We start from the raw sequence: 25,593 nt of genomic DNA on the forward strand, positions 1-25,593 counted from the left end.
GTGAGAACCCTACACCCAGGAATAATCCACAGTGAGGGGCACCAGATCTTGCAGCTTTACTTGATTGGTTGACAGTTTCAAGGTGCTCTGTTAAACAGTGGTATAAAGAACATCCTTGGGTGCATATGGAGGAACAAGATCCCCCTCCTCCAGACAGGGTTTCTCTATGTAGCCTGGGCTGTCCTGGAACTCATAGAGATCTGCGTGCCTCAACCTCCTGAATGCTGGGATCAAAGCGTGGGCCACCACCCAGTGAAAGAACAGTGTTGTAGAAGAGATCTTTCTTTTCTTTCATTTTTAAGAAAAGATTTTAACGTTTCTATCCACGTGTACAAGTGTGCTCCTGCATGAGCATGTGCTGCTCCTGTATGGGTGCCCGAAGTGTCCAGAGGTGGGTGTTGGATCACTGGGGCTGGAGTTACAAACGGTTGTTGAGCTGCCTAATGTTGGCACTGGGAGCCTATCCTGGGTCCTCTGGAAGAGCAGCATGGACTTAACCTGAGCCATCTCTTTAGCCCCCTATGAAAAGTTTCTAGCTTTTGTTTTGAGAACATTTATTTATTTATTATTGTGTATACGTGTGTGAGTGTGGAGGTCAGGACAACTTTGTGGAGTTGGTTTATTCCTTCCACCTTTACATGGGTTCTGAGACTTGACTCAGGTCAGCAGGCTTGTGTCACTGGGCAGCAAGCACCTTTACCTGCTGAGAGTCATCTCCCGTTTTTCCATTTCATAAAGTCCCAATGCATGCTGTAAGCGTCTCTTTCCACACAGACTGTCAGCAGGCAGATAAGATGGCTTTCTCCTGTCCTAATTATTTCTACAACAGGCTGAATCAACACACTACATGACAGACCTGTTTTTAGTTTAAACTAAAACTTCCATACTTTTCCTTGCTTCTCTCTATAGGAGCAGCTAGAAATAACCTCTGATTAAACCTGACTCATGAGGACAACACACGCCAGGAGACACAGTGACACAGGAAGTCAAAATAACAGGAATAAGCTGCTGCTTCCTTTTTTGTCTTAGTTTCAGGCTGAGTGACTGCAATACACTCATCCCCAACTGCCCGACAGGAGAACTGTTCTGGAAGGAAGTGACACTTCACAAGCAGAACCCCCACCCCTTCCTCCCAGACACAGCCCCCAGCCCCCCCCCCCCCCCCAGCCCAGAGTTCACAAGGCAATGTGTGCCAGATGAGAAAGGTCGCTGTTTTTCTGGCACCTGTAAATACTTCTCACACACTTCATGGCATGAATGACATGTAAGAGAAAGCCGTCCAGCGAACAGCTGACACCACATAATTACTTTTAAGAGCTAGCTGTTATAGATGAGGTTCAATGTTTTCATGAATAGAACACCAGCTTCTTGTTCTAAACACCCAGTTTATGAACACTCATCGATATGAGCAGCCTTTCCCCTTCTTTGGGCTTTCTGCCAGGGCACCCATTGGTACTTCTCCCTCACTGACTCAGCCTTCCCTGGGTGGGTGGTTTAGGATTCCCACCACCTTCAGAGAAGCAAGCCAAGGAAGAATGGGGAAGCCTGGGAGTTTCCACCAGTTACAACTTTTTTTCTATGTTCATGGTTCTACGTTTTCACATACTGCATTGTGGACAGGGTTCCATATGACACACAAAGACCAGCTTCCTTACTAGTTTGAAGGTGCTCCACTCTGAATACATCATAATTTTCTTGTCCAGAGCCCACTGTGAGATGCTAGGCTGTTTCTAGAACTCCCATTGCTATGAATTCTGCTCTATGAACAGCCTTAACTTGCAACTTTACTCAGGAGGTTGAGGTGGGAGGAGGGTAAGCTTCAGACAGATCTGGGCTATACAGTGTCTCAAAGACTAAGGAAGAAACTACCAATGACATCTAAATACTCAATGTCATTTCAATAAGAAATGAATTAAAACTGAAGTGAGGGCCTGGCGTGTGTGCTGGAACTTGTAGCCAAGGAAGGACTTCCCTGAGTTCCAAGCCAACCTGAGCTTGAGTAAGTGTGTCCCAGGTCAGCCTGGGTTATAGGGTCTCATACAATAACAATGAAACTGAAGTGAATTAGGACACACTCGTTAGAATGGCTAAAATAAAAAGGGGCTGTACCAAATGCCGGAGAAGCTGTGGAGAAACTAGAACTCGTAACACATGATGGGGCCTATACAACGGTTTATCACATTGGAAAACTACTTGGATAGTCTCTTAAAAATTAAACATGATACTTGGCATGGCAGCTAATAAAACCCCAGCACTTAAATCTGCTCTCTCTCTGAAAAGTAAATATATACCTATTATTTAATACAGTCATTCCATTCCTAGGTATTTAACCAAAAGAACTAAAAGCATATATATGTCCACACAAAGCCTTGTACAGGTAAATGTTCACAGTGGCTTTATTTATAATAACACAGAGCTAGAAATAATATAGATACTAAGATGAATGGATAAAACAAACTATGATGTATACATACAGATAGTGGAACACCATTCAGTCATAAAATAAATCAACTACCAATACATAACAACAGCAGAGCTAATAATTATATGCACAGTAACAGGCTGCCCCCTAACTTATCTTTGTACTTATGGTTGGGGCATCTCAACTATCATCACAGAAGCCTCTTTTTACAGTAAGTGGCAGTTAATACAGAGACTAAGAGACTGAAATGCTCAACTATGGCACATCTGTGGCACACTCCCTTCCCTCAAGGCTCAGAGAGCATGGAAAAAGAGAGGCTGCAAAGTCTGTAAGAGTCAGAAGAGATGTGTGCAGAGAAACAGTACTTGCTAGACATGACAGGGCACCTGTTATACACTTGAACCAACCATGGCAGAGGCTGTATGCTTAAGACCCAGCTAAAACCCAAGTGTGGATGGGTGAGAGGCTGAGACGCTATTGGCAACTGACAGCTGTTATGGGATGTGGGGAAGTCTGTCTTTTCCAGAGTGTGGCCTAGGTTCCAGGAGATGGTCCTGTGTCCATGCACATACAGGCAGCACTATGTGGACTCAGTGGGCTTAAAAACAAAACACAGGGAGTTGAGAGGGAAAAGTGGTAGGGGGCATATAAGGGGGGAACTGGAGGGAAGGGAATCAGGTGGATTTAATCAAAACATACCATCTGCATATATAACTCTAAGACAATAAAAAATCATGTAGTGTTGAAGAAGTTCACTGTCACACCCAAGAGAATATCTTCTGTATGATTCCATAAAACCTTAATGTAACTAACATCTGGGGACAGAAAGTAGACCAGGCATTCAGGAGCAGGGGTAGGACGGTTGGGCAGGGTGGATTAAAAAGGGCACAAAGAAGATTTTAGGGGTGATGGACATGTGTCCTTGTGACTGTGGAAATGGTCTCCAGAGCACACCTGTGACTACAGCACTCTGGTAGAGAAAGACAGATCTTGAGCTCAAGGCCAGCTTGGGCTGAATGGCAAGACTGTCTCAAAACACAAAAATATGGGAGATGGTTGGGGGCGGGGGAAGAGCTGTAATGTACAATCTGTTCCAAGCCACAAGGTCAACCTTAACCTTTGTCAGCTGTTTCCAAAGACACACGTTTGGTTATCAGGGTAGGGATGGAGTAATTCCAAACAAGCACTACTGGTAACAACGGTAAATCCACTGAAAAGGATAAGCTCACATCTTCCTCAAGAGGACAGCACCCCATCAGCACTGTTTGCTTTATCAACATAATTCTGCCCTAAACCAATGAATCTTGTAGCTTAGATTGTAATGGCAGTAATTATCGGTAAAGCAGTACATACCCTGCCTACCCTGTCTAGTCAGTCAGAGTCTATCAGTCTGTCTGTCTGTCTGTCTGTCTCTCTCTCTCTTTCAATTCATCCAGACGAGAGCCATAACATTTGTGCTTGTATGTGCTAATAAAGACTGATGGAAGATGTCTTCCTTTATTATTTTCCAGGGTTTTTGTTTTGTTTTGTTTTTTGAGACAGATTGATTCTATGTTGATACAGCTAAGCGTGGCTCTGCATCAGAGGAAGACATGGGCATTGAGTGTAGAACACGCCCAGCAGGGAAGAGAAAAAGCAAAGCATGTACTCTAAATTTGATTAGCGGTCAAGTCTGTTTTCAGGTTTTTAAATGGCTACTGATTGCAGTCCCTTGTTGTCCTGTGCAGTAGGCACTTTCTAGATCTGCATGGAATTGCTGAACTAGGGCTTTCCTGCTGAATTGTGTAACTCCACCTCTGGCTTCTGAGCAATGTAATTTTCCTTTTACTATTGAGGGGATTCCTACAGTGCTCTCACTCAGGAAAATAAAAGCTTATGTGACTTTCATAAAGACTGTTGTTCCCTGACACAGGCTTCTAAATAGAAAATCGTGTTTACATAAGATTCAATTGGGACCAAATACAGTATAAACGGCCTCTTTAACAACCAAAGTTCACCTACAGGAAGACTGGTCATTACGTCATAGGAACACTGCCTTTCCTGGTCTTGTGCCAAACATGCTTTGGCCGCAACAGGAAAGGGCAAGTTGGCTTTTCTACAGGCAGGAGAGCACACTACTTGGAGACTCCAGGAGATGCAGTGCAATCTAGCACGTGGTAACAATTCCAGAGACGGAATAAAGCTTTTACCGCCCCAGCTCTAGAGTGGGGTTCATCTTTACAAACTGCAGGAACAAAACCTGCCAGTGTGTCCCGTGATATTCACTGAGAAGCAACAGGTAGCCATACTGTTTTATATAGAGAACAAAAACTTAAAAGTAGAAAAGGGGATTGTCCTTCCCCTTTGAAAGCAAACAGAAAAGGCCAATCAAAATTGTTTAAGAAGACCAAGCTGGACATTTCCAGAGTACAACTTTATTCCCAGTACTTGAGAGGCAGAAGGATCTTTTTGAGGCCTGAGGTCCAGGTCAACCAGGCTATATAGTTTGATCCTGTGTCAAAAGTAGGGGTGGGAGGAAGTGGCCTGGAGAGATAAGAGATGGCCCAGTGGTTAACCAGACACATTGCTCTTGCAGAGGACCAGAGTTCTGTTCCCAGAACCTACTTCAGGCAGCTCACAACAACCTGTAACTCCAGCTGGAAGGGATCCAATGCCTCTGGCCTCCTAGAGAATCTCTACTCGTTTGCATGTGCTCATGTACATGTGCATGTGCGCACGTGTGTGCACACATTAGAAATATAACAAATAAAAAAAAAAACGCAAACCCTAGAAACAAAGATAAAAGCCTCACTGTGTATGAATTGGAACTAATAACAAAAAGAAAATCATTGTCAGTTCAGAAATCCCAACAGGTACTTGTTAAGCAAAATAGCTGTAAGGCAATAACATCTGCTACTGTTACAGAACCCTAACAAGCAAACAAACAAACAGAGACTATCCCACAAGTTAAATGAGATTTCACTTTAATGTAAAGAACCTGATATGAGGCTGGAGAGAAGGCTAGGTGGTTAAGAGCTTGGTGTCTCACAACTGTCTATAACTCCAGTTTCAGGGAACCTGGTTTCCTCTTCTGGTTCCCAGGCACCAGGTACACACACGGTGCACATACATACATGAAGGCAAAGCACTTATGCACATGAATAAAAGTAAACTCAAAACAGCAGCAGCAGAGTCTTGGTGAGGACAGTTACTCTACCGGGCTGTGAACAACTCTGACTTGGTAGAGGTCTCGAGACGCCTGTCTTGTGGCAGAACTCAACTGGATAGAGGCTGAGCTCAGGTCTATCACCAACAGGCCACACACAGATTCAGTCTAACACTTGGCCCCGATTCTGAACGCCACTGGCTACCAAAACAACTCTGTTATAGAGCTCAGAGCTCCTCCTTCTCTGGTCCCTATCAACTTTTCAGACTATTCTTATACTAAATAGAACTAGACATGTAGAAAAACCATTAGGATGCTGGGCGGTGGTGGTGCACGCCTTTAATCCCAGCACTCGGGAGGTAGAGGCAGGCAGATCTCTGTGAGTTCGAGGCCAGCCTGGGCTACCAAGTGAGTTCCAGGAAAAAGGCACAAAGCTACACAGAGAAACCCTGTCTCAAAAAACAAAAAACAAAAAAACAAACAAAAAAAGAAAGAAAGAAAGAAAGAAAGAAAAGACCGCTAGGAAACACGTACAACAAGCAGCCAAGGCATCCAATGGCAGAGAACAGAGAACAGTTTTTACTAACTCCAAACACGTGCCTTGAAGTACTGTGGCAGTCTTAAGGCAACACATCACAACAACACAGTCATTTTATTTGTTCAACAAATATTTGGTGCTAGGGATGTGGCTTGATCATGTCCCTGAGTTAATCTTCAACAACAAATATTTACCCAGTATCTACATTAGGCTCTGTCAGGCTCCGGGGAGAATGCACAGTGACACACAGTAGGTGACGCTCTGCGCCCTCTCGGGCTGGGAAACGTCAAAGCAAAACTCAGAGCACTCCGATTCTTCCCATTCCAGGCGTTCGTTCTCTCCCACCCCGTCCAGCTCCGAGGGGAGGATGGCAGACAATGGGGGAGGAACACAGAGCAACAACAGGTACTAGTCCGGTTAAGAATGGGTTCAACAGGCTGGGCGGTGGTGGCGCACGCCTGTAATCCCAGCACTCAGGAGGCAGTGGCAGGTGGATCTCTGTGAATTTGAGGCCAGCCTGGTCTACAGAGTGAAGTTCCAGGCCAGCCTGGTCTACAAAGCGAGTTTCAGGACAGTCTCCAAAGCTACAGAGAAACCCTGTCTCGGGAAAAAAAAAAAAAGAAAAAAAAAGAAAAGAATGGGCTCCAATCTTCCTTGGGACTTTTTCTGTTCTCCTCATTATCAGGTAAGGACAAGGAATGGGAAGGTGTCCTGAGGCCAATCTAACTAGTAAAGTCAGTCTTTGAGTCAGCATCGAAAGAAACAAAGCAGCATCACTCTAAACCTAAGAATTATACAAACATGAATTTAGATGTTTGAACTACACTGTTAAGCCCCTATCTTCCGCAGGTCCACCTTTCACCTGCTTTGGTTATTGCCCATTGGCTGTGGGAGTATCATCTGCCTACATTCAACAGATACTCAGAACAGTCTCTTCTCTTCTCTAAACGTGTTATGACGGGAAGGGGAAGTTTGCCGTGCAAGTGTAAAAAATTCCAACTTGAAAGGAGGCATATCTGCTTGGAATGTTTAAGGCTCTGCAGTGTTCCCACAGATCATCTGTCCTCACTAACACACTTCTCCCAACCTCTGCATTGTAACAGATAACAAATTAAGTAATAAAATAACTTTATTTTTGAAACAAGATTTCTCTGTGTAGTCCGGTCTGTCCTAGAACTCAGTCTGTAGACCAGGCTAGCCTCAAATGCAAGAGATCTGACTGCCTCTGCTTCCTGAGTGCTGGGATTAGAGGCGTGTACCACCACACTACCATATCTGGCTGAACAAAAAAATTTTTAATTGTGTTGGTGGCATAGATAGTTTTATGGAAGCCTTAATATCCTGGACATTATACCCTGAACTCTGGTACATGAATGTATATATATATATATTTCTCATGAAGTAGATCTCAGCAGGTTCTCAAAGGGATCAGCACTTAAATACAGCCAAAACACACTAAAAGTACAAGGTTTAAAGTTTAGAAACCTAGCAGAGACTAAGGAGGCTATTTTGAGGGCAGAAAACCTTCATCACTTCCCCTGCTTGGTTTGTTTCTTGAGACAGGGTCTATGCAGCCTGGCTGAGCTGTAAATTGCTATGTAGACCAGGCTAGCCTCAAACTCAGAGTGATCCCCCTGTCTCTGCCTCTCAAGCATTGGAATCAAAGGTGTGCACCACCACCGTTGACTTAAAAATCTTGACACATAGGTGGGTGCCTAAAGCAACTAAATGTCACTTTGTCCCACTGCCATGTCAGGAACTAATCAGTCAGTACCCAGTTAAAAATACACTAGAGAAGTAACTCGCAACATAGGCTCCCCAGTCAATCTCTCTCTCTACGTACCTTTAAGGCTTCTATAACAAGGTCCCTCGCTTCAAGTTCTCCTTCAAGAATACTGAACAGTGTCAGGAGCTCAGGCTTGCTGAGTTTTTCCAGATTCATCCTGAAAGTCTTAAACAAAGACAACAATTAGTCTCCAGAAGAGGAGGGAGCTTGACCGGAGCGAAGGAAAAGGCAAGAAAGATGTACAGTCTGATATCCTTAGGAGCTGCAATCCAAAACAACACCCACGTTTTCTGATGCAAATCATAAACTGAGCAGGAAGAGAAAAATAAAATCCACTCTAAATTATTGATTCCATCACCAAGATCAATTATTCATTACCTTTTCCAGGCCAGTTTGCAACCTGGGTCTGAGAAAGGATCAGGAACTAGTTTTGTCTGCTAGAAACTGAGGTAGAATTGGGTTCCACTAGGTACCATTTGGTTTGGTCTATTCCTAGGCATTTTAGCTTTTACTTATTTTTTTGAAGCTACTGTGAACAGGACTGCTTTCCTGAGTCGTTTGTCAGTGGCATACAGGAAATGTGCTGTTTTTCTACTGATTTTGTATTCTGCTTTGCTCACCGTGTTTACCAGTTCTAAGAGGTGTTTAAGTCAATCTGTTTACCAAGTTCACATTTCTACAAGGATCTGTTAAATGGTGTGGCACCCACTCAATCTACTGTCTCCGAACACACACAGGCAGGTGGTTGGTTCCATCACCCGTGAAGGGTCCCCACCAGTGGACACTGCACGAGATTTTTTAGCTTCCACAGGAGTTCACATACTACTGTCCTTCTACTTTTTATTCCTGAACTGGAACTGTCATAGTTCTTCTTCAGCGTGAAGGCAGTATGATGAGTTCATATACTCTCCAGCAAGTCCTCCTTCTTCAAGTTAAATGTGAGGGGCACTCAAAGAAGCCACTGACTCCTTCCGGGGAGAACATGCACAGACGTGTACTTCAATGTGTCATCAGAGCATGTTCTAGCATGTCATTTTTTACATACAGTAATCTTTCACCACACAGTAAAATGCCCTTGGTGTAAGCTCAGCTCTAAATGCTACCTTCTAGTTAGTGGATTCCCCTCTAGTGAGTCTCAAGTAGCATTAAAGATCATGTCCCGTAAGTTACTGTGAAAACAGAACACAAAGAAAACAATCCCAACAGAAAGCCATCAACAGACTTACAGCTGTCTGTCAGTCCTGCCTTGAGCTATATAGGGCACAACAAAGAACACAAGCCTTTGTAGCCAATGCCAGGTCCGCATCTTCCTATCTGAATGCCTAGGAGACTTCCTCTCACAGACGTATTTCAGGAAGATGGGGTTGTAGAGAGCTTGAAGACATCCAGAGCCGTTTCAGGGACTAACTGCCTTCCTTCCTTGTTTTTTTTTGAGACAGGATCTCACTCTCAAGTCCAGACTAGACTAGCCTTGAACACACAGCAGTCTTCCTGCCTCAGCCTCTCCAGTTCTGAGAGTGCAAGCATAAACCAGCACATCTCAATCGATGACTTTAAGAAAAAAAAAATTAATCATGTATCTACTTATTTTGTGCGGGGGTGAGTGTGAGGAGGGCAATGTGTGTGCCACGGCATGTGGAGGTTAGACCACAACTTTCAGGAGTCCGTCCATTCTCTCCTTTAGCTTGGGTTCCGGGGGATGGCCTTGAGAACTCAGATACTTAGCTGCCCTGTTTCTTAGCAGGTAAAACAAAACCAATTAGGCCGGGTGGTGGTGGCACACACCTTTAATCCCAGCACTCAGGAAGCGGAGGCAGGTAGAGCTGAACTGGAGGACAGCCAGGTGTAGAGAGTGAGTTCCAGGACAGCCAGGGCTACACAGGGAAACCCTGTCTCAAAAAACCAAAACCAAAACCAAAACCAAAACCACAACACAACACAACAACAACAAACAACAAGTTAGGTGCTCTCCAAAGTCCTTCTTAGTTCCTCTGTAAGCCTAAGGACTGGAAGTGAAGGGCAGTGCTGGACTGTTAGTCCAGCGGGTCCTGAATTTTACCCCTACTACCACGGGAACAAAGGCCAACACATAGCTGGGCGATGGTGGCGCACACCTTTGATCCCAGCACTCGGGAGGCAGAGCCAGGCGGATCTCTGTGAGTTCGAGGCCAGCCTGGTCTACAGAGTGAGTTCCAGGACAGCCTCCAAAGCTACACAGAGAAACCCTGTCTCGAAAACCAACCAAACAACAAAACCAACAAAAAAAACACACACATACCCTAGCTAAATCAGACTGTACCCAAATCAGTCTCTGACCTGCTATGATAATAAACATCTCCATGAAAGCATAAAAAACTGCTATCATCTGCAGAGTCACTTAAATTATAAAGCAGCTTAGCCTACACAAGAAAAAAATCCTATTTTTTAAAATCAATGACATGAAGAACAATATTTTTGGGGCTGGAAAGATAGCTCACTGGGTAAATTCCTTGCTGTGCAAGATAAAGACTCAAGTTCAGATCTCCAGCACCCATACAAAAAAAGTAGGGCATGGCAGTATGCACCTGTAACCCTAGTCAGTACTGGTGAGGGTGGAGACAGCAGATGCCTACAGCCCACTGGTGAGCCAATCTAGCCAAGCAGTGAGCACTAGGTTCAGTGAGACACCCTGCCTCCAAAAATAAGGTGAAGAGTAATAGAGGAAGGCATCCCATACTGTCCTTTTGTGTCTACAAGTGCATGCACAGGAGCATGTACTGTTACACACATGCACATATAACACACATACACACTGTAGTCTTACCTGTGTCTATAAATCACTTCTACACACAAATTCTAATGTCTGGAACATTTTATTAACACATCAAATCATTTGGCTTATTGTTTATAATGCAATATAAACAATATATGAGATGGGAGAAGAGACACAGCTGTGAAACTCAAGACCAGCACATTCTAGTAACCTTTCTTCATATATACTAAAACTTAGCAATTCTTTGTATTCTATACATTGGGATCTAGTCTCAATATACATTATAATACTCCTTACTATAAAATCTTGTCTGCACTACAGAGACCTCCAGACTGCATTATGATTTAGTGTGGCAGTGGTGTGTTTGTTTGTGGGTGCAGTGGGGGTGACACTGACCTGGTAATTGGTGGCTGCACTCGAGTCCTCTGGTACAAAGTCTTAGAGGTTTCCTTCAGTGAAAGTTTGAGAAAATTGACAGATATTTAAAACGTCGTCAGCATGGTGGAAAAACGTCCAACACTGCAAAACAAGAAGAAATTCATTGTCCTTGTTGTGACCACACTGTGAACAACGTGGTGCACACCATTAGTGCCAACTAGGACCACAGCTGGAAAGGCCTGATAATGGTCAGCTGTTTACGACAAGAGTATAGCCAGTCCCTCCACTGAAACTGAATAATACATGAAGCGCTAGGGCTGACTTCCCTTTTGCAAGGGTAATTAGGGAGGGTGGGAGCTGTTGAACCCCCCCACCCTTTTCTTTTAAGAAAGGGGCTTGCTACAGAGCCTAGAGCAGCCTCAAACTCAACAATCCTCTTGTCTCAGCCTCCGATCCTGAAATCTCTTCTGACATCCAGTGCCATTTCAAGGACTAACTTCTCAAGGGCACTGGGGCACTCAATTTTCCTGAACAGCAAGCGTGAGGCCCTGGGTTCGATCCTCAGCTCAAAATAAATAAATAAATAAATAAAATTTCCTGAACTGACAGGTCTGTCAGTATCACACTCATGCCCAATGCCACAATTCACTCAGAACAAAATCACAAACAAAATGCTCCACTGCCAAATCTGTGTAAGGAAACATCTCATCTCACTTCCCGATAACCAAAGAAATCTGTGACCATTTCCACTGTTTAAAAGGATGACCAAATACCACCAACTTCTATTTTCCCACCATGTCTCCACATTAAATGCTGACTTAAAAACAAATGTTTTTGCTTATAGTTCCATATTAAGCTATAGTTAAAAAAGACACACACCCCACAACATAAAAAGGGAAAAAAGGGGGGTACCAGGAAGGAGTGGGGCAAGAAAAGGGAGGGTAGGAGGACTGGGGGTAGGGATGCGGAGTCCAGGGGTAGGGACGCGGGGTGGGGGGATGTTGGGTAGGGATGGGAGGTCAGAGGTAGGGATGGGGGTTGGGGAGTCAGGCTCAACATACAATATATACATGTATGAAAACCTGAAAAAAAGAAATAAAACCCAAAAGGGAACAAGGAAAGGGGCCTTTACCTTTATTCAGTTGATTTCAAGTTCTTTTCTGAGTCAACAGTTAAAACTCTGAACCTTCCAATTTAGGAGAGGAAGTGTGGGTCCATCACACAGTCAAGAGTAGAGGACTAACAACATGCAGGCAAACCACTAAGGATGCTATTCCAGCAATCTCTGCCAGCACACGGGCAGAATTATACAGCCCAAGGTTTTTCAAAAAGGGTTTTCTTAACACACACTCATTATCAGAATCATCACTGCCAGGTTTTGGCTATGCCAAACCATACTGCAGGCTACCGACTCCTCTTTTCTAAGTGAGCTGTTACTTGTCACTGACACCAGCCATTAAGTGACTTTGAAAGACAGGATCATTCCAACCAGATGCCCAGCTTACTCTTTCCAGTAGAATCCTCTGAGACCCAGTCTGCCCCAGAGTTTACACCCAGACAGTCTGTCTACGGAATGCTACAGTCTATAAATCTGAAAGAAAAACCACTTGTGGACAAGTTGTCGGGATATACTCTCACTGCCAGCTAACAGTGTATTAAACTTCAGAGTTTTCTTAATAAAAACACATATAAACACATACAATAAAAATGTTACAAGTATTTCAATGCCCTGGAAAAATAGGCCCGCTTAGACTAAGCATGAACGTTTTTTACATTACGGTATGAGATTTCAAACAAGCTTGCTCAGCATACCATTTAGTCTGTCCCAGGCCCCTTGTCACTTCTCCAGAGCTAACAGCAAGAGACTGTGAGTCTTCACTAACCGGACTTCTCTTTTTCTCCTTTTTATCCTTTTGTCTGTCTTCTGAGGCAGTCGTACTATGTAACCCTGGCTGGCCTGGAACTCACTATATAGAGCAGGCTAGTCTTGAACTCAACAGATCTATCTGCCTCTGCCGCCCAAGTGCATGCAGCCCTCTTTTTTTCTTTTTGAAACAGGCTGGCTTTGAATTTGCTCTCTTACATTAACCCTTCAAGTAGTGAGATTAAGGTGTGTCCTACCATGTGGCTTAAATGTGACACAATCAGAGGAGTTACAGGTATCAGGGAGGAGGGAGTGTATAAGCACACGTGGGCTACAGCCCCTGTTCACACCCCCAAGCAGCACCTCCTTTAACTGCTGATTTTGCCTGTGATCTGCTCACTCTGTTCCCAACCTTCAGGTTCTGGTTCTTACCTGCTTCTTCTCCATGAAGCCTGTGCCCTGGAACTGAACTAACTAACTCTGTAGGACAACAGGAATAGCCGCCCTTTCACCAGGTGGTAGAAAAAAAAACAAACAAACAAAACACCCCAAACGGCTTCTACAGCCATGTAAGTAATAGGGCAGGGCAGGGCGGGGCAGGGCGGAACACAGGTAAACCCGTCTGCACCTAGTATCTGGGTGTGCTGCATGGGAAGGTTTACTTTCTAAGTAGTTAGTAATAAGGAACATGGATTAAAAAAAAAAACCAAACAAACATTTTAGATGAGTCTTAGTTCTTGACAGGGTAACCTCAAAAATAAAACAGAAAAATCTAAAAAAAAAAAAAAAAAAAATTCAAATTTTAAAAAATTCAGTTATTTTACTGATCATTTTGTTATGCACTCAGCTATTGAATTTAAATAACTCATACTTGGGCTAAAACTGGCTCATAAGCCATTCAGTATGATTTTAGAATCAGTAATTAGATATTACCAAAAATATAAATTGAATGTGTTCCAATCATGTAGCCTCAAAAATATATGTATAAAACTAAAATATGGGTCAGTTACTTCTTAAAACTCAAAGAGATAATTAGGTATTTTGACATCTGTTCACTAAGTAGTGCATTATCCTACAAACCCAGTATACATCTGGGCATGGCTGTGCATACCCATTATTCTGCAAACCCAATATACTCCAGGGCATAGTTATGCATACCCATTATTCTACAAACCCAGTATACATCTGGGCATGGTTATGCATGCCCCTTATCCCAGCGCTTGGGAGGTGGGAAGCAGGAAGATAAAAAAATCAAGGCCAGCATGGATATAAATGCATAGTGGACTCAAGGCCTGCCTGGTTACATGAGGCCTTTTCTAAAAACACAAACCAAACCAGACCAAACCAAATGAATGAAAACCAATATACATGAGACATTAAGAAAAAACAACCTGAAACACTGCTGAAAGCTACTAACCCTAAACACAGACCCAGATGCACTGATACAAACGGACTCTGGAGGCCCCTCTCAGGAGGTGGAGGGACTGACACTCTAGACGGGTTCAGAAGGGCTAGCCGGCCGGCCATCTGGGGAAAGACAGCGACAGTGCTCCAAATGGTCGCACCCTCTTGTGTCCTTTTTTATTAAGGATCCAGCCAGGGAAGAGGGCCATGAAAACAAGCTTTAACACAATGATTTCCTGATTTGTTTTAAAAAGCGGATTTTAGCCAAGAAAGCTAGGGCACACCTGTGTGTGACCCCAGAATTTAGGAGACTAAGGCAGAACTCAGGAGAGGCTGGCTGGACCACAAAGTAACACCTGGGGGGGGGGTGTCTCTTTTTACTACTACTATTAATCATACAGTCAAGGTACAGAATACAATTTCATTTTATAATATTAAGTAATAGTAACTTAATTAACCATACTTTAAACCGAGCTTTTCTCAGCTGAAGATATTACAAGACTATTTCCATCCCTATAATATATGTTAATGCGCTGAACCCTCACCCCAAATTCACGTTGAATCTTCATTCCTAGCCTTTCAGAAGGTGACTGCACCTGAAGACACAAGGCGTGCCCCTCCCCGTCTTCTCTTTTGGCAGTACCGAGGACTGAACCCAGGGCCTTGAACTTGTCAGGCAAGTGCTCTACCACTGAGCTAAACTCCTAGCCCCCGAGACTCTAAAGAGGCAACTGAGTTCAAATGAGGTCCACGGACAACGTGCAGTGAGAGACTTCGGAGTTCCCAGTCCTAAATGAGATGTCTGTCAAACCTCTCCCCGCAAGGCTCAGGGATCTATGTGAAAGAGGAGCTGGAAAGACTGTAAGAGCCAGAGGTGGTGAATGATTCCAAAGAAGCAGAGTCATCCGGATCCAACAGGACCGATAAAGAAGGAATGGAAGACTGAGAGCACCTTCAAGAACTGCGCAGGTTCAAAGAGGACAGAATTTCAGCATGCAGAAAGGGAAGTGGACACAAGGTACCATTCCTAACCTTTTGAGCTGTTTGCCATTGATACCTATGGGGGAAAGCGTATCAGTTTTCTCCAATGAAGTGTCCCTGGCTATAATAGCCAGACTCCAGGGCAAGTCCAGGAGTAGTTGGCCAATACAAAATGGACTGTGTGTTTGTGTGTGTGCGCGCGCGCGCGTGCCTTTTTGATTTTCAGAGTTTTGTTTTGTTTAGAAAGGAGAATGAACATGAAGTTGCATGGTAGGGAGGTGGGGAGGCTCTGGGAATTGAGGGAGGGGAAACAGTATGATCAAGATATATTGTATGAAAAAAATCTTAATTAAAAAAAGGTCAATACAGAGACGGGTGGTGGTGGCGGCACACACTTTTAATCCCAGCACTTGGGAGGCAGAGGTAGGTGGATCTCTGTGAGTTCAAGGCCAGCCTGGTCTACACAGTGAGTTCCAGGACAGGCTCCAAAGCAACACAGAGAAACCCTGTCTCGAAAAACCACACACACACACACACACACACACATAAAAGGTCACTATAATCCTGAATCCAGTAAGACTGGTATCCTTATGAAAGAAAATTAGAATATAGACCGTCAGGGAAAGGTGCAAGGTCAGAAGGCACCCTGATCAGAACAGTGGTCTAAACTTTTAGCCAGTATGTGAGAAAACACATTCTTTTTATTTAAACCAACCAGTCTGTGGTGACACAATAGAACAATATACTAGCCACTTTTTGTTTGTTTGTTTCCTATGTCCTGGTTGGCCTGTAACTTGTTAATGCAGAGTAGGTTGACTTCTAACTTGCAACAACCTTGCCGCCCCTGCTTCCCAAGTGCTGGGGTTACAGATGTGTGCCTCTAGGCCTGGCTCACTTTCTACTCTAAAAGTGCATGGGACAACCAGATCCGAGCCTTCCTCCTACCATGTGAGCACGTACCATAGCACGCCCTTTCTCAGTCAGCTTCACCTTTTTCCTGACCATGCAATAAACAGCACTGCAATAAAAAGAATGCTTTGGGAAAATGTTTTAGAGATTGTACATTTCAGGACCCTTTGAATTATCCCTAAAGACTTCTGAATAACGAACACCCTTAGGGAGAAGTCATGGTGTTGGGGGAATCAAGACATTTATTTATCTAACACTGAGGGTGTCTCTAGGGACAGAGCTCTGCAGTTAAGCTAAAACACAAAGTCAGCATTAAGACACTGGCATACTCTGTTAAGGCAGATTCAGACACCAGACCTTCAAGGCTTATGCTTACTATGAGCCAGATAGCAGTGGCACACACCTTTGATCCCAGCACTCAGGAGGCAGAGGCAGGAGGTTCTCTGTGAGTTTGAGGCCAGCCTGGTCTACAGAGCGAATTCCAGGACAGGCTCTAAAGGTACAGAGAAACTCTGTCTCGAAAAACCAAAAACCAAAAAAAAAAAAAAAAAACCAAAAAAAAAAAAAAAAAAAGCAAGCAAACAAATGCTTACTATGAACAATGAAACAAACAAATGCTTACTATGAAAACATTAATTACCACCACCTCAGCATTCTATAGCATAACTTTCAAAGAATCCAAATGAGAAATAATGAAAAAGATAAGTATTAACTGAGCTAAAATGAAAGTGTGCCAGACATTCTAAGTACTCGACGTATATTATCACAATCTTGGGTGACCGATGTCACACACCTCCACAATGATCACTACAATCTCAGTTAAAATTGGCCAAGCTGAGGCACAGTGGTTGAAGAACTTGCTCAGAGTCTGATAGCTAGGATGTGGAAGATTTGAACCCAGTAAATCTGACTCTTCATGGCTGATCTTAGGTGATGGGATCTCAGAAATCTAATTCAGTCCCTCACTTTACAAATGAGGACTTGAGCACACAGCACAGTTAGAGAGAACTGGGTCTAGTGCTGAGCACTTAAAATTTGCATCTGGTTTGTTTGTTTATTATTTGTTTGTGTGTATGCCATGGCATCTGTGTGGAGTTCAGAAGACAACCTGCCGGGGTTGGTTCTCTACCCATGTGAGTCCCAGGACTGACCTCAGGGCATCAGGCTTGGGAGCAAATGCCCTTAGCCATTGAGCGCTCCTGCTGGACCCACATACTCATTTCTAAAACTTGGTCTACCTTGCAGTTTCGGACACCACAATTAAGCTGGGCTGGGCTTGGTTCTGAGGGTCTTGTGTGTGTATCTGTGTATCTGTGTTTCTTACTATTTCTCTTACATGTTGTCAGCAAGATTACATGTGTACTGAAGAACAGCTCTCCACAAACAAGCATCTCTCCCTCTCTATGAGGACACCAAGACAAAGCTATTAAAAAAACAGGTCTTCTAATTAGGCATGACAGTGCACACCTTTAATCCCAGCACTCAGGAGGCTGAGAAAGAAGATTCTACAAGTTCAAGGCAAAGCCAGGAATACATAGTAAGACCCAATTTCAAAAACAAAACGAAACAGAAATCCAGGTCTGTCTACCTGGGTGTCTGCTTATACTCTCACTGTTCCCACCAACATAAGACCACACCAGAAGAATGACATAGTTTCAGCTTATGGAATGGGTGTGAATGAAGATTAGTAACATTAACAAAATACTTTTCATTGACATTTTAAGAAAAGAAATATACCTTTAAACATCAGATTATGAGAAGTCTGATTTTTGTACCTGCTCGTTAGTTTAAATGAAAGCATGACAAGATTTCAGCCTAATCAGTCTATTTTAACTACCAGAGTCCCCCCCCGAACTCTGCTCTTCTGACAAAACCAAACAAGGGAACAGTGGTTGCGTAGGTTGATTTCATTTTCAATAAAATGTTTTCATGGCTCACAATTCTTAAGGCTGCCTGGATGGAAAACCCCTTAAGTGGCTGCGGTAGACGAAGTCACTGGCTCCACAGGGATTGCAAGGACACCCCAACAGTCGGGAGGACTAACCACTATAGTCAAGGTGTCTGTGTCGTCACCATGCTCACAACCTCTTTCCGTGAACCACAAAAACCTCCACACAGGCCTCTAACAGAAGTACAATTTTAACCATTTGTTGCCAGCTGAACATTATCAGCAAACAGCAATGTCTTCTGCTCCAGGTCCTTCGGGGGAAATCATTCTCATGGGTGACAGTGTGTTGTATTGGAAAGTGCACGGACTTTGGAACCTGACAACTGGGTTGTCAAGCTGCCTCTGGTCCATTTAACACCTGAGCTGTAGGTCTTCATATATAAGATCGGACGACATAGATTCTAGCAGAAGGCTGTGTGGACTCAATGAGCTAGTTAGTGCCTGTGACTGATCAGTTCTCACTCTGCATCACTGAAGGGCATCCATTCAAGTCCTCCTACAAGGACGAGACGTTATCTTTTATTTATTTTTTTCAATGGAGCATCACTGTCTATCTTTTACATGTCTAATTTATAAATCAAAATAAATTTATTTCTTCTTTAATCCAAATCAGAAGGTTGACCTGATCCAAGGAGGAGATGGCATCTCCAGTTCTCAAAAATGTCAGCTTAGGGGTGTGTTCCACATATGTCCAAGCCAATGATGGTAGCTTCACAGTTCTTGGGAACAGAGAAGGACACTCTTCTGTCTATACCAGTCCTTTGTGCCTTTGGCAATGTAAATGAAAGCAAAAGAGTGTCTCTGCTTTTAGTGAACCTTTACAGCTGTTAATCAAGTTACAACTTTTAACTTGTAATGACTGAGAAATGGGGTCACTAAAAATATCACAGCCAATTTTGCCATTAGACATGTAATAGAAGTGAACCAACCCAGCTCTGAACTCAGGAGCAGTTATCCCATTCTATTTTATTAATTCATCCATTTGCACATCTGCTTAGTGTTTCACAAGCTTCTGAACTCTGTAGACAGCTGTTCTGTCTGGTAGAAAAAGGAGGAAGCAGGAGTGATTTACTTACAGTAACTTGGAGACCGATTCCATTTAGGGAGGTTCATGGGGAAATAATCCAAACCCAGCAGAGGTTTAGAGACCAATGACAATGTGGTCAATAGAAACAGGGATGTTAGAACGGGAACTGGCTTTAGTGGGGAAATGATGACTGGGATATGAGACATGCTGAGTAAGAACCAAGCAGCCCCCCAAGAGGAACCTGTGGGAGTCAGCTAGTGTGCTGAGGGGCAAGGGCTTAGGAGGTGGACTCTCTTAAAGAAATCCATTTTGGTGTCTCTAATCTAAAGACAAAGGGTAAAGCTGACACACAGGACCAGATTTGTACCCTCACACACGATGCCAGTTAAAAACGGACTACAGCCTGGCCTGGCGGCACAGACCAGGATCCCAGCCACCCGGGAGTCTGAGACAGGAGGATCTCAATGTCAAGGACTGTCTGGACCACAGAATGAGCTCAAGCTTGGGCAATCATGTAGTGAGAGCCACTGTCAATTTTGAAAGAAGGAAGAATGAAAAAAGAGGGTGGGACACAGCTCAGGAGCAGTGTTGGCCTGGCATGCGCAAGGCCCTTTTCCTGGGCGGGGGTTAAGAACTAGACTGGCTCTGCCTTCACTCCCGCAGCACCTGCAAACACAAAGGACTAGCTAGGAGAACCTAACAGAGCCCGGCCTCCCTCACGCGCTGGTTAGCGCTCTTTCCTACCACTTCCCTGTTATCATCTATACCCTTCTTTCCTTCAGCTCTTCAATCCCTATTGACCCCCCACCGTGTGTGTGTGTGTGTGTGTGTGTGTGTGTGTGTGTGTGTGTGTGTGATGTTTGGATGTGTGCAGATGTGCCAACAGTCTCAACAAGTCTCCCCTAAATTGCTCTCCACAGTATTTTTTGAGACAGTCCGTCACTAAACCTGGAACTTCCTGATTGGCAAGGCTGGCTGGTCATAAGCCCCAGGGATCCTCTGGTCTCTGCTTCCCGTGTTGAGCTCACAGGCTCACAGCTGCCCTGGCTGTTTGTGAGGGTGCTGCAGAGCAGAACGCTGGTCTTCCAGCTTATACAATCAAGCATCTAACTGACTGAGCCAACTTCCCAGCCCCTTATGCCTTGTTAAAGCAAATTATCCTCCCTTTTTTTGTCTGTAAACTTCATCATCTTGTGCTCACTAGTTTTTCTTTCTAGTTTCTATTTATGACAATTATGAGTTATAATCTTTGTGGCTCTAACAGTTAAAGACTATCTTTAACAACAGAAAGGCACATGGGGAGGGGTATCTGCATGACAAGATGACATGCTCTCAAAAAAAAAAAAAATCACAGATTATAACCTGTGTAAACTGTTTCCCTCAATTTAGGAACCTTAGCTATCTAGATTTAGTGTCTTTCCCCTTCTTTCTCTCTTTCGTTTTGGACTAAGGTGGTCTCAAAGGAGAGCCTCTTACCTCAGCCTCCACACAGGAGAATGGGGTGTGCATGTTAATTTCTTTAGTGTACATGCCAAGTGCTAATGACAACGGTAGGTATCTCAGTGACTGTGTCCTGTATGAGGCACCTTCGGAAGTTCACACAATCTTATAACTTGATGTGTGAGCCTACGAAGGTGCCTCATATAGGACACAGTCATTGAGAGGGCTTTGACCTAAAAGTTGGAACTTGATTTTCAGTTATCAACTGAAACATTCAGGAATTAAAAATAGCCTTTATAATTAGGTTGGCAAGTCACTCCTGGGGGCCAACCCCATGGACCAATTCTCACAGTTTTCGTATTTAGAAATAATCTCTCTTCATCTTATACCACTAAACATCAATGCACTGGCAGCCTCTAAGAAACACCACAGAAAGCCAAGAATTCAAGCTCTGTTAGCAAACTTACGGGCAGTTCTGCAAGTGTGATTCTGACTTGGCACAAATCCGTAACAGACTAGGGATATGGTGCTCACCAAAAGCAGTCTGAATGATTACTGTTAGAAACCCAAGATGTCCTGTGCCCTGTTAATATATTTAGTGGTAAGTTAAAGAACAAAAACTGAGGTTGGAGGTATAGCTCAGGGGGAAGGTTTGAAGTTCAAGCTCCAGCACAGGGTTATGAGAAAAGCACAAAAATCCATGAAAAACTACAACAAACAAACAAAACAACACACCTTAAAGGAGACCAGTTATCTTAGTTTGGGTTTCTACTGATATCATAAAACATGACAACCAAAAGCAACTCGGACAGGAAAGAGTTTATGTCATCTTACAGCTCTCTGACTACCCTCCATCACTGAGGAAAGTCAGGGCAGGAACTCAAGGCAGGAGCCTGGACGGAGGTGCTGAGGCAGAGACCACACAGGAATGTTGCTTACTGGCTTGCTCAGCCTGCTTTCTTAGAGCGCTCAGGCCGCCACCCCAGCTCAGGGGCGGCACCACCCACAGTGAGCTGGGCCTTCTCACATCCACGTCAATCAAGAAAATGTCCCACAGGCCAATCCGGAGGGAGCCTTTTCTCAACTGTGGTCCCCTCTTCTCAGAGGACTCTTGCTTTGTGAAGGTGGACATAAAACTCACCAGCACGCTGGTGTCAAACCAAATACTCAGAGACTAAAAACAAAAAATAACCAACAGTTCCTTATGTGCTCTCCAGAACTCACTTCATCCCCATTAGGTCAGATTCTTATACATATACAACTTTAAAATGACTACAACTGATCATGTCCGTAAGGCTGGCTCAAACTTTATGACAGGAAAAAAATATATATATATGTATATATATATAAAAAACCAGAGATATTTTCTCATAGGAAAGTCAATATTTTAGTCACTTCAGATATTGTAATTTCCTATTGTATCAGATAGGAAAAAATCAAATTACATGAAGACAAGAAGGCGGATGGTTTTAAACTAACAAGATGTGCCATATTTTATCAGTTATCTGTCTAGTTTGATCCTTAGGTGAGAGCTTTAAACTGAATTTAGTGTTCATATTAGGCACCGTGGGAGCTACAAAGAGCAGGCTTTATGCCCTGAAAGAATAACTTAATGAAATGCACTAAACATACACACACACTGTCTATACATAACACTCTCCTCCATCTAACATGACCAAGAAGATACTGAAAAGGCTAGTGGAAAGAGTTCCACCAGAGTTGAACATAGTAGTTCATGCTATAATTCCAACACACAGGAGGTGGAAGCCACCTTGGGCTATATAGACACATAGCTTTCAGAAACATGGTGAGACCCAGTGCCCCACTCTCAAATTTAAAAGAACAAACCAAACCAAACCAAACCACTCTCAAGATCCAAAGGTACATTAAACAGGACTTTTTATTGTGCCAAAACATCAACGGACATTATTTTCCTTTCCCTCTCTGTTTATCAAGACTCTGGCAATCACCGCTCATTTGATTTCCTGAAGTCTTCTACCTTAGTTTATTTTCTGTTCTCTACTCATGTAATAAGATATATCTTTTGGGGATTTCCTGCTCTGCCTCTAGATTTTTTTTTTTTCTTTTGCTGTTATGGCTGGGATAATGTATCTCTCCCTCCTACAGCAATAAACTTTTGTGTTTGCTGGAGGAGCCTGAGTACAGTTTCTTCTTTGTGCTTCCTTTCACTAGATATCTGGAAACAATCAGGAGGCAGATCTGTAAGCCCCCAGAGTGGCTTGGAAACCGTGGAACCTGACTATTCAAACACAATTACCTTCAGGAAGTCTATGAAGGTTAGAGACAACAGCCACTAAAGTCACCCTCTGGGACTGCGGCTCAGCATCTCACAGCTACCAGCTAAAAATAACCAGTAGTAAAATGGAACTGGAGATTACAATTCTAAAATGCTAACAATACTGGAAAAATTAATAGGTGGTACTGTTACTGGAGATTCGATGCCACTATCATCAGGCGAAAGTCATTTGTACTTTACAATTGATGACTTGACAGGCAAATCTTCACAGGTACTCTACAGAGACACTTGGGTAGTTTTACATGAGAACAGAATTGACCAGGCCTTTATTTACCCTTCTCTCTGAAATTTAAAACTACCTTTTATTTTAATGCTCTAAATTTTGGCTGATGATGCTGGCATGGTAGAAACAATTACATGTCTATTCATTCCCTTTGAGGGTAAAATCCCACTATAAAAGAAGGGCTAGAGAGTACTCAAAGGCCACAGGACCAGATTAATCATAAACCTGGCCAACTGAACCTGAATTTTGTTGGAATACTTCCTGTCTTTTGTTTCAACGTGCCATACACCTTCAAGGTTAACTGCAGTCTCCCTGAGCAACGGACCAGCCCACTCCAAACTGGGAGATGGGGATTCTGAGTGCAAAGCCATTTATTGACTCCTTGACACCGTTTCATTTGAAATTATGCTATTACTCACTGACTGTCAAACAATACACACTGCATTCCTACCCACACAAGGCCAACTCTGCTGATAGCTAACACACCCACCTTGCTATGAAATAGGCGGATGCTTTCCTATCAAGTTCTCAGGGAAGAAACCGGGTGAAAAGCAAAACCGAAAGGCAACTCAAACCTAAAAAGCCCCTAAAAACTGGCTTCTCCCACAAGAAATAGGAGGGTGAAGACGGTAAAAAGGGCGAAGGATAGGAGGTAATGTATGATTTCTCCTGCCACATTCTAAAAATGTCCCGAAGCCGGGCAGCTCTCAACACTCAGCTAGAGAACACAGGATCCGAGGGGCTGCAGGAGCAATGCTGAGCATCAGAGGCTGGGGGATGGGAAGGACTAAAGAGGGGGTAAGGCCGCTTTGGCTGTTGGAAATGTCTGTCTGGGTCCATGGTTTTTATCTTTTTTTCTTTTGCTTCGCCCATCCCTCATAGGGAAAACGTCTGTTTTTTAAATCTTATGCAGAACACTAGTTCTGGTCCCACCCTTGCGAGGAAGGACAGGTGTGAGACGGAAGGGCTGAATTCGTGGGGGTCCAATATAGGGGTGGGGGCAGCAGCCTAGAAGACTGCACCCACCAGTCCCTCTGCGAAGCCGGGGCTGGGCACGAGGCACCTTGGTGTGAACCGGGTCAGGAGGGGACCCCTGCCGAGGGGCGGATGCTCGCGAGAGACAATGAACAGCCGCGAGGACCCCCGAGGATGCCGCGGCGCCGCCTCGGGGAATCCCGGGAGCTGGAGGCGGCGGCCCCGCCCCCTCGGGGACCAGCCCTACCGCGACAGGGACCGCTGCTGGAAGTCACCCACGCTCCGGCCAGGAGGCTCTCTCCGGGACCCGGCCCCCCAGCGCTGCCGAACCCCGAGCCCGCGCTCCGTACCTGGCCTCCGCTCTCCGGGATCCTTCCCCGCCGCCGCCTCCGCCGCCCGCTCCCCATCCCCAGCCTCCCAGGACCCGCCCCCTCATCCGCCGGCGGCAGCGACTGGCAGATGCTTCGGCCAATCGAAGTTTCTCCTTCGCGGCCCTGCCACCAATTCGCGCCGGCCGGAGGCGGGGCTTCTCCAAAGTCATCCCAGCTCCTCCCGGGGCCCCAAGATCCCTTTTGTTTGGGAGAGCCAGGCTGGGATTGAGCTCGCGTCACTTCCGGGAGGAAGTACCCTCCTCAGACCGGCTGGAGTCTGGGCTCGCTCTCTTCCCGGCCAAGGTTCTGCAACTTTCCACCTCCTGGGAGCCGGAGGTCCAGGGCCCTTGTGGTGGCCTAATTGGGATTTTATTCAAAATGTGAATAAATCAAGTGAGTTTTAGCGTCTACTTTAGAATTACTTATTCAAAACCTGGTAACGTGGCTTCTTTGCTCTCACTTTTTCCTCCTGCACCGGCCTCAGGGTGTGGTGTTGGAAGCAAGGGTGCGAAGAAGGGCCTGGAGACCTCCCTCTTAACCACATCACATTAGGTGCACAAAAGGATTCTAGCTATGGAGCCTCTGGGGTGGAACAAACCGGATAGCACCTGGTAGAGGAGGGCATAAGCCCTGCCGACCTCCCTCTCAGGCCGAAGTCAAATAATTGTAAACTTGTGCGTCGTTTTTCCACGTTATGCTTGCCATGTGGGTATATGGGACGCTCTTTGTATGTTTGGGCTCCGTCATAATGTGGGCAATGGCGTTGTCACGAAGCTGAAACAGAGCAGTTGGATGAGAGGGAATGACTAGCCTCGTGAACACATGAATGCAGATCTTAGTGATAGCTAACCCTAGAAACAGGACCAGATAACCTGCAGGGAAGAGAATGTACTCTACCTGAGATCAGAGTTTTTGTTTTCTTTTTCCGTAGGCTGCACTTCAGCTCACAAGTGATTGAGCTGGATTAATAACCACATTGTTTTGAAGGACGTGTAACAAATACGTACAAGAAGCAGAGTATTTGTTGGCGGTACTGGCGCTTGCCTTTATAAGCCCAGCGTTCGGAGCCAGAGGCAGGTGGATCTCTATGAGTTAAAGGCCAGCCAGGTCTAC

General features: G+C 44.4%; 1 protein-coding gene across 1 annotated transcript in view; it reads right to left on the reverse strand.

The window, feature by feature from the left end:
- Nucleotides 1-24,510, reverse strand: part of Cttnbp2nl (CTTNBP2 N-terminal like) — a 46,451-nt gene extending 21,941 nt beyond the window's left edge. Inside the window, exons 1-3 of the mRNA XM_036190825.1 lie at nt 24,460-24,510; nt 11,040-11,162; nt 7,949-8,056 (exon numbers count right to left, since the gene is read on the reverse strand). Of these exons, the coding sequence (XP_036046718.1) occupies nt 7,949-8,047 (99 nt within the window). The 5' untranslated portion in view covers nt 8,048-8,056; nt 11,040-11,162; nt 24,460-24,510. The remainder of the gene's footprint in view (nt 1-7,948; nt 8,057-11,039; nt 11,163-24,459) is intronic.
- Nucleotides 24,511-25,593: the final 1,083 nt, after the last annotated feature.

This window comes from Onychomys torridus, chromosome 6, assembly GCF_903995425.1.
Source record: "Onychomys torridus chromosome 6, mOncTor1.1, whole genome shotgun sequence".
NCBI classification, from domain to species: domain Eukaryota; kingdom Metazoa; phylum Chordata; class Mammalia; order Rodentia; family Cricetidae; genus Onychomys; species Onychomys torridus.